Source organism: Mixophyes fleayi, chromosome 12 (genome assembly GCF_038048845.1).
Source record: "Mixophyes fleayi isolate aMixFle1 chromosome 12, aMixFle1.hap1, whole genome shotgun sequence".
Lineage (NCBI taxonomy): Eukaryota > Metazoa > Chordata > Amphibia > Anura > Limnodynastidae > Mixophyes > Mixophyes fleayi.
Genome location: NC_134413.1, coordinates 32,642,033 through 32,656,278, shown reverse-complemented (window position 1 = coordinate 32,656,278; position 14,246 = coordinate 32,642,033). Strand labels below are relative to the sequence as shown.

The window sequence follows — 14,246 nt, the reverse complement described above, 5'->3', positions numbered from 1 at the left end:
AGAGACTAGGGTCAATTTTGATAGCAGCCAATTAACCTATTAGTGTTTTTGGGAGTGTGGGAGGAAACCAGAGAACCCGCAGCGCAAACACAGGGAGAACATACAAACTCCACACAGATAAGGTTGAGAATTGAACTCATGACCCCAGTGTTGTGAGGCAGAAGTGCTAACCACTAAGCCACCGTGTTGCTCCAATAACCTGTAGTCTGTACCAAGCTTTACATGCTAGAGTGAGGGTCCCTAATTGAAGGGGCGACAAGCCATTTAGGATTTCCAACCCCATAAAATATTTACTGCTGATTCATTGAAAATGTACCAATTTAAGGACATATTATTAATGGGATTCTAATATGTATAAATAAGTAAAAGCAGTAGTGTCTCAGACTTATTCACAGCCTAGACATATTTTCCAAATTTTTTATTTCTTTAAAGACCTCTTTCTCATATTGATGTCAGTGGGTGGTTGGTCCCCTCACATGATCCCTTCATTGTAAATCTGTAGTGTACAACCAGCTCATAAAGGCCTCAATTCCTGTTCATTATGTTTTTAAAATAACAGTAATTTGTAGACAACAGAAAAGTAAACAAAGTGACATACATTAATAATGAAATGCTGAACCAGGGATTCCAACTAATCTGTTAGGAACACTTTAGAACCCATGACCTAGATAGTGTCACAAGCTGCTCCAATATAAATCTTTCAACATATTCCTGGACCACAGAGCTTTATAAATGACGATAGTAGGACATCGGCTCCAGGGGTTTAAATAGGGCCTAGGGTAACAATGTTTCTAAGGAATCCGTTTGCTTAATACCGAATATATTACAGTTAAAGATACCTGTAGAAGGCAGATCTAGAATTGGCTAAATCCCTATGGCCCTTGGGCCCTCAGGCCGCAGGAAGTGATGTCATGGTCAAATGTGGTCATCGTCCCACCATGGTTTTGTTTTCAGCCAACCCGATTAACATTGGTCAGGGTTAGCAGTCTGTTGTGGGAATGCATGCTAGGATTTGTAGCCAATTAGGTCTAAAACGTCTGATTAGCTGGCAGAAATTTGGTGTGGGAACCTTTAACACGTTGGATGGGACAAAAAGTGACACTAAAAAGTTAGTTTAAAAAAAGCAAATCTCTGGTTATATGAAATATTTATTTACAAGTGATATTAAGAAATATTCTGTTTTAGAATCCATGAGAGAGATGGCAAAATAAGGTCGGTGGAAGATATGCTTCAGGCTGAGCAACTTCGGGCTGACAAAGAGGAGCGGACGGTACAGGTATAATGATTTCCATACTTGGCAGATTGTCTCATTTACTATATTGTAGTTTTTTTTTTACAATTATGTTTTTGTGGTAAAATATAAATTTCATATATAAGAATGAAGCCAAAATTCACATCGTTGGCAAAAATTATATCCTATATCACCGTTTATCTGCAATGGTTGAAATATATATACATTGTAAAATAAAGGGTTTTTGAACTTTATGCCGTTAGCTTACGTGTTGGCACAAATTGCATAGGAACATTTGTAGTATTTTTACAATTTGTCTCTGCAGAATTTGCACAATCCCAATTTGCCTTGTGGTAAATTTTAAGTGAAATGGTTTCTCCACTCAAGAATTGTACATTTGCCCATGGGCCAGTAATTAATGTTAATCGGTGGAATATCCTCATAAGCAAGTCGTGCCATTTATTACCAAAAACAACCATTTCATTGTCCGCATACTTTGTGGTCCAGATTATTGTTTTATTTTGGTTCAAAATTAAATACTGTTGTGCAGGGCAATGCGACCCCCATTCCGGTTGCCAAATTGGGTTCACAGTACATCCAGTTTATGTATGTATGCCATTGTGTTGTGGTCTTGTCTCCCATTTGTCTTGTTTTTGTTGTTAAGGCATTGGCTAAGGAGATTGAAGCACTAAAGGAAGCTTTAGGAAATAGCCAGCTTGTAAAGGCTGACCAGGTAACACACTTACTAAATCACTGAGATCTTTACTCCTGTCCAGAAGTAGTAAGACAAAGTTTAATGTGTGAAATTCAAATTGTCAGTAGTTTATTCGGCCTATTAAGCGTTTGTATTATTTCAGAAGGGAGCAATATCTCTTTATAACCATTATCAAGGTCCACTTAAAGCAGAAAGTCGCACATGTTAGCAGTATTATATGGGTTTCCTTGCAAGGTATTTAAATTGTGATACTGCTACACTTAAACTCTACCTATCAGTCATCCCTACTTTTGTTTCTGTCCATTCAATATTTGCGTAGGGGACACCCCTAGAAATTGCATGCAGCTAATGATAGGACCATGTACAATCAGTGACTTACAGCCGCACCTATAAAATCATTTTCAGTCATTTTAAAACTGTATGTGCACTTGTTACATAGGTGAGTGCCAAGTATTCTATGATCAGCCAGTTTATTCTCTTAGGGGCAGATTTATTATAGTTTATACGTTAAAAGGTAATGCTTACCTATGCTCGCACCTCTTTGGGGCACGAACAAAAGTAAGTGTTACACTCACTAAAAAATATCACTGTGTAATAATGCCTTGTGGCTGATCAGGGACACTGTGCGGCAATTTTTTTTATTATGTTTGAATGTTGTTTGCTTTCTTATAGAGCAACTTGCAATATAGTTTTTTTTTTTTTTTTGTTTTTTTAAGTGGACTCATTTAGAGGACTGTTACCTCTGATTATAATATATAATCTAATTTAAAGCTTTGTTGTGAGTTTTAGATTTATTTAGAAGTGTAACTTATATTTACTGTTCATACTTCCAGGTGTCCTATTTGTCAGATGTTTATTATATAACATACACTAGAGGATGTGCGATCTGCTATAAACTTTTTGTTTCTTTTTTTTTAGGTCTCAAGTATGGCACAAGTCCAGGATCTTCAGAATCAGTACGTGTTAATCAGTTGTTGTTTTATGTAAGATGTTGTACAGTAACCCTTATAGCTAAAGGACGGGGGCACATTCTTGGTGGAAGAATTAAGTGACACAGGTCTCCGTTTATATTTCATGTTTCGGGCAATTTTCTAAATTTAGCTTCCTTAACTTTATGTATGTTGTAAGATTGATAACGCAAGTGTGTTATTACCCTAAATACCTCTATGAACAGGGATTGCTCTTGTTAAAAAGGAAATAAGCTGCAATAATAACTCCCACTAGAAAGGTTACTTCCTGTAAGAAGGGAATGTTTGTGGATGGAGTACCCATCGCTCACACACAGGGTGAACTTTCACGGCTTGTTCACACCCATCAGCTTTCCGTGAATTAATGAAAGAATGAAAATACATTAAAACCATAAGACAACCATTTAGCCCAGCACTTGTGTGAACGAATCCTCAGTGTAACTATTGTAACAGACCTTTACTTCAGTCCCAGAATCTGCTTTCTAGGAGTGTTTTGCTGAAAGCGAGAGAGATCTACTACGCTTGTGTGATTGAACTGGCCGTCTAATAAACCAATTTTACCTAACTCTGCAATATCCCTCATTGTGAACATGAATGCAGTGGTCAGGACAGACCAGACACAACTATATAGGAAGATCACCTTGCAGAGATGAACTCTTTAAAATTGTGCTTTACACTTGCCTGTACAATGCCCTGTAAATATTGTAAAAGCTTGACATGCGTGCAACTGATTGTTAGTAATAAAGCTGAAACAAAAAAAAGTTAAAAATGTATTGTAATATTATTGTGCGAGTTAGTATTATCCTATGCAGTAGCTTCCTACACCTATAGGTCTTGCCTACATGAGGGATCTTTGTCAGCCATTGGTTGCATGGTCTATTTTTCTTTGTTTTAGCCTACATATTTTTATAATTTTTAGAAGTTTAAATATTAACAATACTAAGGTGGTCATCTCAGAAAGGAGATACAAATGGGATTGTAGGATACTAATTTTGTTATTCTGACAACCCGTTGCCTCCAAACTAAAGTCAACCCTAGCTGTGCAAGGAAAAACAAGCGATTTATAGTTGCACAACAGTGTAACCAATAGATCCCCATGGTATCTGGTAGATATACGTTTTTTAGACACTTTTTAGCTTGTGACATTGTAATCCATTGGCTATAGGTCTCGTGGTTTGTCTCCTGTGTTCAGTAGCTGTCTGCTGCACAGCTAAGAATTGCAAGTGTAACCCGGCCTTCATCTAGCGTTGGTGGAAGACAGAACCATTACTTTGTCCTGTAAATAAGCAAAGATGTGCAAACTATTTTACTCGTTCTTTAGATTGAAGGGCAGAGAAGAGACTTTAAAGGTGACGGAAGAACGGTTTAATGAACGTGAGAAAGTGATCTTAGAAAAGGAAAGACACATTGAGGTAACGTTCTGGTTTTAAGTTATACTTCATTTATCCTTTTTGTACCCAATCTGTATGTCCTGTAATAATCGTATATTGCATTCAAAGGATCTGCAGAATGAAAGTAAACAGCTGAAAATCCAGATTGAAGAAGTGCAGCAGAAAGTAGTACAGGTACACCATATTGTTTATTAAATACAGACACCTTTTTATGGGAGTTATTGCCAAGTCTCAAGGTGGTTTCATCATTCAAAGTTATGGCACTCCACTTTTAAGATGCTCTGGGTTTTAATATGTTCTGTTTCTAAAAAAAAATAGTTCTATTTCATAAATAATAATAACTCTATCACTTGTATCTTTCTTCCATAGCAAGTCGACATGTCAGCAGGAGTACAAGACCTTCAAAGGATGTAAGTGTTTCCCTGCGCATGACTTGCAGTGATAACTCTGCATTGGCACCGATTGCAAATATGGTCCTTTATCTCCCTGGTTCCCCAGGGGCTGCTCCATGCAGCCGTGTTTCCTGGGGCCTAATGGTTCATGTATGAAAACCTTGGCTCACGGATGTTGCGGAATGGAGTGTTAGCGGGAGTTCCAAACACAGAGATCGTAGCTTGTGATTGGTCCTCCTGCTTACATGTTTCCTCCACTTAAATATTCTGCAGCTTAGGTGGTAGTGCTGCTTTAATATGCAGTTCATATTGTTATGGATGTTTTTTTTTAATTTTAAGTCAACTTTTGGGCAAATTTATATCTGCAGAAAATAATGATTTGTGCCCTCTTTAAAGTACAATTGATACAATATCTTAATGATAATGTCCCTTTAGCATAATACTGTTAAAGTCAAAAGTCTGGTACTTTTTACTAATTTGAATGGATAAGTAAATGTCTTTATTTGAACCCTTGCCGTGTAGAGTAGAGCAGCAGGAAGAGAAGATAAGGAACATGGAGGCTGCGCTACTGAAGAGAGACACAATCATGGCTGACACTACTCAGGAACTAACGGTAAACTGAGAACCGCAGCAATGGAAATCAGTGCCACCATCATAGCAGGGTCACTGCTAACTTCTTGTTTTGTCAATTAATAGGGTATGAAAAAAGAAAATGAAATTTTGAAAATTCAGGCCTGTGAACTACAAAGAAAACATGATCAACAACTACAACAGGTATGAGCTAGATTATCGGCTTTACAAAGAATGTTTTCCATAGATATATGGGCAGTATAATGTAGGAATTGGGGATAGTCAAATAAGATAATAGAAACAATGCACAAATGGCTAAATATTGCTGTGCGGTACTGTGACGGGATGGACCGCCTATGCCACCCTGCCTGTTGTTGCTGGGAACCAGCTCGGCTTACTTTGCAACCGTTTCCTTTCATTATCCCAAATGCGCCCTCTAACCGCAGTAGGAGGAACTTACAAATGCTGTCACCACTGGACTCCTTACCGGCATCCAGTATCGGGTTTCTTCTGGTTATCTGACGCTGCTAGTCTATCCTGTTACTGGTGTACCTGGGCTGATACTGCTGACATCTTCCTATTCATCAGGGTTGCTGTGGATGGATCCCCCCTGGCCTATCACACTGGCCAGAGTTGCTGGGTAGCAGGCAGAGCGGTGGTACTGGAAAGCTGGGTCCAAACCTCAGAACAGCCGTGAACGGATTAGAGTTGGGTCTAATCTGTTGGTCATAGGATAGAGAAGTTTCCAAGCAGGTCTTTAAAGCAAGTGATGTTTATTTGCTCACCCTGGTTGAAGGTACAAGTGAGCAGGTCAGATGAAACAAGAACAATTTTCAATACAGTGCTTTTTTATACAGTTTTTGATACAGCCTCACAGGGTAAGCCAGCCCCTTGAGGTCTGAGCTATTTTTAGTATCCGGATGCAATATGTTTACCCAAACATGGATTTACATGCAATGCAAAGCTAACAATATTTACACTTATCAGTGATATCCTAAAACTTGCTGTGATTTCCTGTATCTTGTTTTAGACACAGGAAATCTAACAGCAAGTTTAATTAAACATTCCTGTGCCTCCAGGTGTATTTGAATATCACACATCAAAATGTTTAATTAACATGAGATTAACATGGGTCCTTTCTTCAGTTGCAGAATACACATTTCCTCCACTAGAGAATTCCCAAAGAAAAGTTACAAAACCCCAAACAATTCCTTTCCCTACACCAAAATACACAAGACTTCCTCAACAAATGCTTATTGTATCAGATATATATCATCATCATCATTTATTTATATAGCGCCAGCAAATTCCGTAGCGCTTTACAATTGGGAACAAACATTAATAAGACAATACTGGGTAATACATACAGACAGAGAGGTAAGAGAACCCTGCTCGAAAGCTTACAATCTATAGGACAATGGGAGTTAGAAACACAAGGGCATGTGCTACATCATATTGCACAATGGACCAGCCAGACTGCAAAGGTAAAAGTACTGAGTGGACTATGTGTGTTGCAATGTTGGTCAGACGGTTGTTGTCCTGCGTTAGCAGTGTAGAGGATGGTAATAGGGTAATCTAGGGAAATTAAGATGATGGTTGAGGAATATCGTAACTTTGTCTGAAGAGGTGGGTTTTCAGTGAACGCTTGAAGGTTTGAAGACTAGAGGAAAGTCTTACTGTGCGTGGGAGGGAATTCCACAAAGTGGGTGCAGCCCGGAAAAAATCCTGTAACTGAGAATGGGAGGATGTGATGAGAGTGGAGGAGAGACGTAGATCTTGTGCAGAACGGAGGTGTCGAGTAGGGAGATATTTCGAGACAAGTGAGGAAATGTATGTCGTGCAATTTTGTTGATGCCTCAGAAATAATGCTTTTTCTCTAGAAAAGTTAAAACAAAAAACAAATTTTCTCGCCTGGTCTCAGAAATAAAGATATTTCCTTTAACAAAATACACACACTATCAAAAATAAGTACATTTGCAATTATATAAATAAGCGCCCTGCGCTATTTCCTTTAAATAAATGTATACCTTAAGTTATTTATAAGTGATCCAGTCACAGGTGCGTTTCTAAATTCACAGCTGTTCCTAGTTGACCCCATTGTACATAACTGAGACTTGCCCACAGCTTGTCTTCATTCTAGATTTTGGAACTGCACCTGTAACACCACTTTGCAGGTTCGGTGGGAAATGATAGAAAGCATTAAATACATCACCTATTACCACTTTAGGACATCCTGATACCTTAATTTTCCATTTTTATCCATTTGTCTTAAATTATCCAAGAGGTCGAGGGGAGACTTTTATAATCAATATGACAGTCAATAAATATAATTCTATTCATTCAGTAGTAGTAGTATAGTGATCCGATCTCTCTATTGAACAATGAAATTCATATTATTTGTTCCAAAAAGGTGTACATGTCAATGAGCTAGTGACAGGTATAAATATTTATAACTTATAATGATGTAGTAACAGTGTTCTCAGACTGAACACCTCTATTTTTAGAGTTCTGCCCTTTAGATGATACAAAGTTTTGCACAAGACTAAATCTGTAACAACAAGGGGTGTATTGGCACTAAAGTAACCTTTACTATCTTCAAAGCGGCAATGATATCTGCATACCATAAGAGTCATATAAAGCACAAGTTAACCCGTGCATGAGAGGTAAGAAGCGCTTCTCAGCGGGAAGCAGTCGGCAAGAGACTCTCCCCGCTGATGCAGGACGGGCGCTGCCATTAGGCAGAGAGCGCCTTTACTGCTGAGGATCCCCGGAAGCCAGCTGGAGTATACCAAGTTCCTCCTCCCATGGGGATGGCAGTGAATTCTTGAGGATGGCGCGCTTTGAGTAGCGCTAGCGGGGAACACATTCTAACAGGTTTTCCCCTAATATAAGAGAAAGGGCAAAACGCTGTTAAGGTAAACAACACAGAAGGAGAGCCAGTGGAAGGGGAATGTGTTTGAGGAACACCGCTTCCCCCCCCTGCTGAGTGAGCACGTGGAAGATCCCTTTTTTGGCGCCAAGCTTCAAAAGGAGGACAGTTGTAGCAGTCATTTGAAGAGAAGTGCACTGTTGACACATATCTTCCACGCTAAGTATCACTTTGTTTCTTCTGTATATGCATGTGTATTATAAGACTATGAGGTGTTGAGAGAACTGTGTTTAAGGAAAACTATAAAGTTCTCCAAACCTGTCTTATTTAATCAGAAATACTATGATATGTTAAATAACCTAGTCTGTATTTTCTGATAAAGGTTGTGGAAGTGTTTGGGCGTGCCAAACATATTGTCTGTTCCAAATGTAATGTTAAATGGGCCCAGGTGTTCTGTGCTAATTGCAGTCATTACTGAAAAACCTGCTGCAGCCTTTCAGCTTGACTAAAAAAATTATACCTTATACTCTCTATATAGAGGAAAAGGAACAGAAATACTATCTTTTGACTGGTTCATAGATAAATATGTACCTGTATCTTGCTGTGTGGTAGCAAAATGTGAGAAAGATAAAGCAACAGGATTTCACCTAAGTAGATTGGGGAAATCACAGAAGGAGATTCCAGTGGTAGGGGAATGTGTTGAGAAACACCTCTTCCCCTCCCCCGCTGAGTGAGCACGTGGAAGATCCCTTTTTGGCGCCAAGCTTCAAAAGGAGGACACTTGCAGCAGTCATTTGAAGAGAAGTGCACTGTTGACACATATCTTCCCCGCTGAGTATCACTTTTATTTTCTTCTGTGTGTATTTGTGTGCATGTGTAGACATGTATATTATAAGACAATGATGTGTTGAGAGAACTGTTGTTTATGAGAAAACTATAAAGTTCTCCAGGCCTGTCTTATTTAAATCAGAAATACTATGATATGTTAATATAACCTAATCTGTATTTTCTGATAAATTAGAGAAGTGTTTGTGAATTTTGAAACGTGATTTAGTTTTTCTTATCTTGTGATGGCAGATAAAAGCAAAACAACACGTACCAAACATAATGTCTGTTCAAAATGTAATGTTAAACTAACAAGTGAACGGCTGGATCAGGGGGGGCTCTGTGCAGCCTGCACTGTGACTCCTGTGAAACAGCCTATAAACACCTCCACCATAACGGTAGATCCTCCTGAGTGGGCGGCTGCCTTAACACAGGGAGTTAATACCCTTGTAAATCTGTAATCTAAACCAGTTGAGATCCCAGCTACATCTGTGGTTTCTCAGGGTATAACAGTAGGAATGACAGATGAGTCATTTTCCCCAGGGGTCGGTGTATTTCCCTCCCCAGCCCTCCCGGGGGTTTCCCAGATGGGAGAGGTGGGTTGGTCAGCGGTGGCTAAAAGCCTGGACCGGCTTACCCATCTACTGGAGCACCCCATACACAAGCGTAGTGTCAAAAGGCATAGACAAACAGCTAAAGCGCTGTGGTCCGTGTCAGACTCTGAGAGTTCCTCAGAGGAGGAGGGGGAATTGTTGGACGATTCAGATATGTCCATTATATAGTCAGAAGGAAACTCTAGGCACCAGGGTATGGACGATCTGGTAAGAGCAGTTCGTCAGACCCTGGGGTTTGCTGAAGTAGAGGAGACGAAGTCTTTGGACCGCTCCCTCTTTAAGAAGGCTTCTAAGCAGGTGGTCAGGTTCCCTCCCTCAGTTGAGTTGAGGGATATTGTAGAGGCCTCTTGGAAAAATCCAGATAAAAGGTTCTCTATGCCAAGGAAGTTTGGCGTATTGTATCCCCTTCAGGAGGAGGATATGACCCGTTGGGAACAGGTGGCAAAGGTAGATACACCTGTGGCGAGATTGGTTCGTCAGACTACACTACCTGTACCCGGGTCAGCGACCTTACAGGACGCGACTGACAAGCAATTAGAATCCCTGCTGAAGTCGATCTTCTCAGCCGCCGGTATTAGCCTCAAGACAGCATTGTCCTCTACCTGGGTAGCTAGGGCCATGGAAGTCTGGGCAGGGCAGTTAGAGTCTGCCTTGCAGGATTCAGATTTACTGCCTCTGGCCATGCAGCTAAGGGAGGCAGCAGGCTATGTATATGAAGCGGCCCATAATTCGGCCTCCATAGCTTCGTCTATTTCAGCTACAGCTGTAGTAGCTAGAAGGGCGTTATGGTTAAGGGCTTGGAATGCGGATTCGGAGTCTAAACGATCATTCGAATCCATCCCGTATACGGGTGGGATGTTGTTTGGTCCACAATTAGACTCTTGGATTTTACAGGCTTCAGGGGGCAAGAAGACGTCCTTGCCTGTAGATACTCCAAGACCTAGGGCTAGGCCTAGGCTTAGTTCTTTCAGACAGCCTCCTTACGGGGGCGGGTCTGGCAGAGGCCAGACAACCGATCCAGGGGCCGTGGAATCCAGGAGACAGTCCCGTAGGGGAAGGTCATCCTTTGCCCCTGTGGCGCGGAGAGCTTCTTCCGCCACGCTGCCGGATAGACCAGCGGCATGACTACCACCCACCTCTGGTTCCAGAGGGTGGGGTGGGAGGACGGCTGCTTGGGTTTGCCCGGCAGCAGACAGGGTCCTCGGTAGACAAGTAGGTCCAGAATATCGTGATAGAATTCATGGGACCAGCTCACCTCAGGTTTTGGAAAAAATTACCTCGCTGGCTTCTGTCAAATCAGAAAGAGCTCAGGGCTGTCGATTTGCTTCGTTCAGACGAAGCTATACAGGCTTAGAATTTCCAGTAAGGGAAAAGGTTTTAGTCACACCCATTTAGGGTGCTAAGGCTAGACGAGTTGTTCAGTCTATGACCGAACTTCTAGAGTCTGAAAGGGTCACAGAAAATCCCTTGTCTAAGAATGAGTTTCTTGAGACTAGTGAGGGACTTGGTACGCAGCAGAAGGTTGTCTCCACAGGACAAGTTGAGGTCCTAGATGGAGTGGACAGGCAGGATCCTGTCAGACAAGAGGCTGTCAGTAGCCAGGTCTTTGAAGCTGCTGGGAAAGATGGTAACATCTTTCGTGACCTTACCCTGGGCAGGGTCCCATCCCAGAGGAGCATTCCTGTGCTCGAGGTACCAGTAGAGGAGGTAGGTCCTCAGCTGGTGGTTGCTGGACAAGAACTAAACAGAAGAACAAAGACAAATAAATATTTGGACGTAGTGAGGGCATTACGTATATATGTTAAGAGATCTGCAAAGATACGTAAGACAGAGTCTCTATTTGTGTTGTTTGACTTTTCCAAATGGGGATGGCCAGCATCTAAACAAACTATTGCCAGATGGCTTACCCTGACGATCAGGGAGGCTTATGTCCAAAGTATTAATCTCCCTGTGCCGAAACGTATTGTTGCCCATTCTACCCGGTCGGTTGGGGCGTCTTGGGCGGCTCGTAATGGAGCCACGGCGGACCAGCTGGGCAGAGCAGCCACCTGGTCCTCGGTCCATACCTTTACGAAATTCTACCAATTTAATATATTTGCGTCTGGGGACGCCTCCTTTGGCCGTAGTGTTCTGCGTGCAAGGAGATCAGAGCGGTCCCACCCTTCAGAGGGATTGCTTTTGTAAGTCCCCATGGTTAAGGAGTGTCCCCCAGATGGATGAAAGAGAAAACGGGATTTATACTTACGATAAATCTTTTTCTCTGAGTCCATCTGGGGGACACTTCGATCCCCCCGTCTTTTCGTTGTTTTGTCTCCACTCCCCCCTCTGTTGAGTGGTGTGTCTTGGTTGATTGGCCTATCTTCCTAATGGCTTTTGTAATCAAACTGAGGTATGTTGGAATTGGTAGGGGTGATATGCTGTCAGCTGAAAAAAGTTAACTCTTTGGGTGCCAGACTCCTCCCCCCGACTCAACCCCATGGTTAAGGAGTGTCCCCCAGATGGACTCAGAGAAAAAGATTTATCGTAAGTATAAATCCCGTTGTTTTTTTTTAAATCTTTATAAACACTTTTAACAATTAACAAATTAAATTAACAAATTAAAAACATCTTAGTATACCAAATTTCAGCCCTTTCTGAGTTTTTTTCTCTACACTAAGAATTTAGGTCAGTATATAAATTCGCCCAGCAGGTGGCGCTGCAGCTTGTTGTTTTTTCCACACACAGACACACGCCACTAGGCTTTTATATAGTAGATACTCTGCAGACATTCTGAAGAATAGATCTAATGAAAGTGAGAACTTGTCTCCATTATAATTGAGGAACACAGGAACAGTTGGGTTTACGGACCATCGGGCACAACAATCACTGTTTTGTTTTCTGCACCGTAATTACTTTGCAATTTTCTTTGAACTCTGCTTTGTTTGCTTCTTACTGTTGTGCTAAAATGACGCTAACAGATCACCTAATTCTGGTTTGTAATATGTTTGCCATGTTGATGATCTATAATATTGCATAGTTGCATATGGCCCTATATTTGCAGATTCCTGTTGATTCTTACATTTTCTTACATTTTCCATCCTTCTATGGGCGCCTGCTCAGAAATGTAATCTAGGACCTGTTGGCTTTCATCCGTTATACATGAACTTATGGTCCAGTGTTTGTCTCTCTTTATCAAGGCCTACACCACTCTTCTCCGCTCAGTAACATGAAATCACACACAAGGGGGTGCTTCCATTAAGTATTGAGCATTGTTATCTGGTCGAGCATTGGTATCTGGTCGAGCATTAATTAGATTTCTGGTGCTAAAACAATAATGGAGAAGAAAAAAAAAAATATTTTGGTAAATGAGTTTTCAGCATGTGTGGGAATGGAATACTTAGAGGTGACATAGAGATGATTTTCTTCTCCAATTGCAGGTTTCCTCCGTTGCTCAAAGTGAAGAACTATTAATAGCGTAAGTAGAAAAAGTTTTTTATTATACAGTTATTTACACTTTTAACAATAACCTATTTTTCCTATGCTGTTTAGGACCTGGTGAACATAGTATTGACCTTTTAACTCTGCCGAATAGAATTTTTATTACGGTTTGGTAGAATTATATGAGATAAATGAAAAAAAAAAAAATAATAATTCTCATTTCATTGCATTTCCCTGGTCTGGTGGGTCAGGCAGTGCCTGTTGCTGTTCGAGCAAGAAACCATAGATACTGATCACACATGGATTCTTGTATAATGCATTGCAGCAGTCCTAAATTGATGTGTGTCTCACCAGAATGAGGAAGTTCTGGTGAGAGACACATTGAGTTTTGCGGCAGGAAAAAATGATGTTCTGGCGTTACAATTGCTGAATTTCACTTTTGCTTTGTTTTGCACATTGCCGTTCTGCGCTGTATTTGTTCATTTAAGCTTTGTGGAATTTATAGTCTGTGAAGAGAGGGAGCAGTCTATGCCCAAATTCTGCCAGCGAAACATGCAAAGTGCAGGACAAGGGGCGTGATATTTTGCAGAACCGTCTTGAAAATGTCTCATCTGTAATTGTAGCCATCACAAATAAAGCAGGTTGTCCTACTGACTCATCAGATAACAGTTTAAACCTTAGATGGGATACCCCATTTAAATATCCATTGCCGTTTGAATATGAGTTCTAGAATTGCATCTTATACAAATGTCTGTTTAGACTTGCAGAAAAAGACAGACATATAAGTGATCTGCTAGGGGAGCTGGAATCTCAAAAATCTGCAGTAGAGCAACAAAGGAAGAAGAACAATGTAAGTGGACATATCTTCCAGAATGTTACCATGTTCTATAGTAATGTGCTGTCTATTGGTTATTGTTGCTTGTACTTCAAGCTTTATGCAGTTAGTAGTGAGTGTCTGTAGTAAGTGAATGATCCATACTATGGTATAGCTGTGTATAGTTCCTCCTACCACATACATTAATATGATGTCATAAAGTACCAGCCTCTAGAGGTGCTTTAAAAGGATTTAAAACGGCTCTCCCAAGTGCTTATCCCAGTTCTCTCACTGTCTGCTTCTCCTGCTGTCTGAGCCTCTAATTGTGCAACACAAGAGGACCCTAAAGGAAGCACAGCACCTCCTCCCAATAACTCTGTAACCTCCTCCTGTTCAGTGACATCAGGAGATTATAATATACACCGCTATACGTTATAGGG

General features: G+C 40.8%; 1 protein-coding gene across 15 annotated transcripts in view; it reads left to right on the top strand.

Moving 5' to 3' along the window:
• Positions 1-14,246, top strand: part of KTN1 (kinectin 1) — a 105,688-nt gene that overhangs the window by 65,300 nt on the left and 26,142 nt on the right. For 12 of the 15 annotated variants that reach the window (XM_075192714.1, XM_075192713.1, XM_075192708.1 and 9 more), the window contains exons 26-35: positions 1,186-1,276; positions 1,896-1,964; positions 2,865-2,902; positions 4,236-4,326; positions 4,414-4,479; positions 4,675-4,715; positions 5,220-5,310; positions 5,394-5,471; positions 12,992-13,029; positions 13,752-13,842. In XM_075192714.1, coding sequence (XP_075048815.1) covers positions 1,186-1,276; positions 1,896-1,964; positions 2,865-2,902; positions 4,236-4,326; positions 4,414-4,479; positions 4,675-4,715; positions 5,220-5,310; positions 5,394-5,471; positions 12,992-13,029; positions 13,752-13,842 — 694 coding nt within the window. The remainder of the gene's footprint in view (positions 1-1,185; positions 1,277-1,895; positions 1,965-2,864; positions 2,903-4,235; positions 4,327-4,413; positions 4,480-4,674; positions 4,716-5,219; positions 5,311-5,393; positions 5,472-12,991; positions 13,030-13,751; positions 13,843-14,246) is intronic. The other 3 variants (XM_075192709.1, XM_075192716.1, XM_075192718.1) reach the window with 1 other exon arrangement.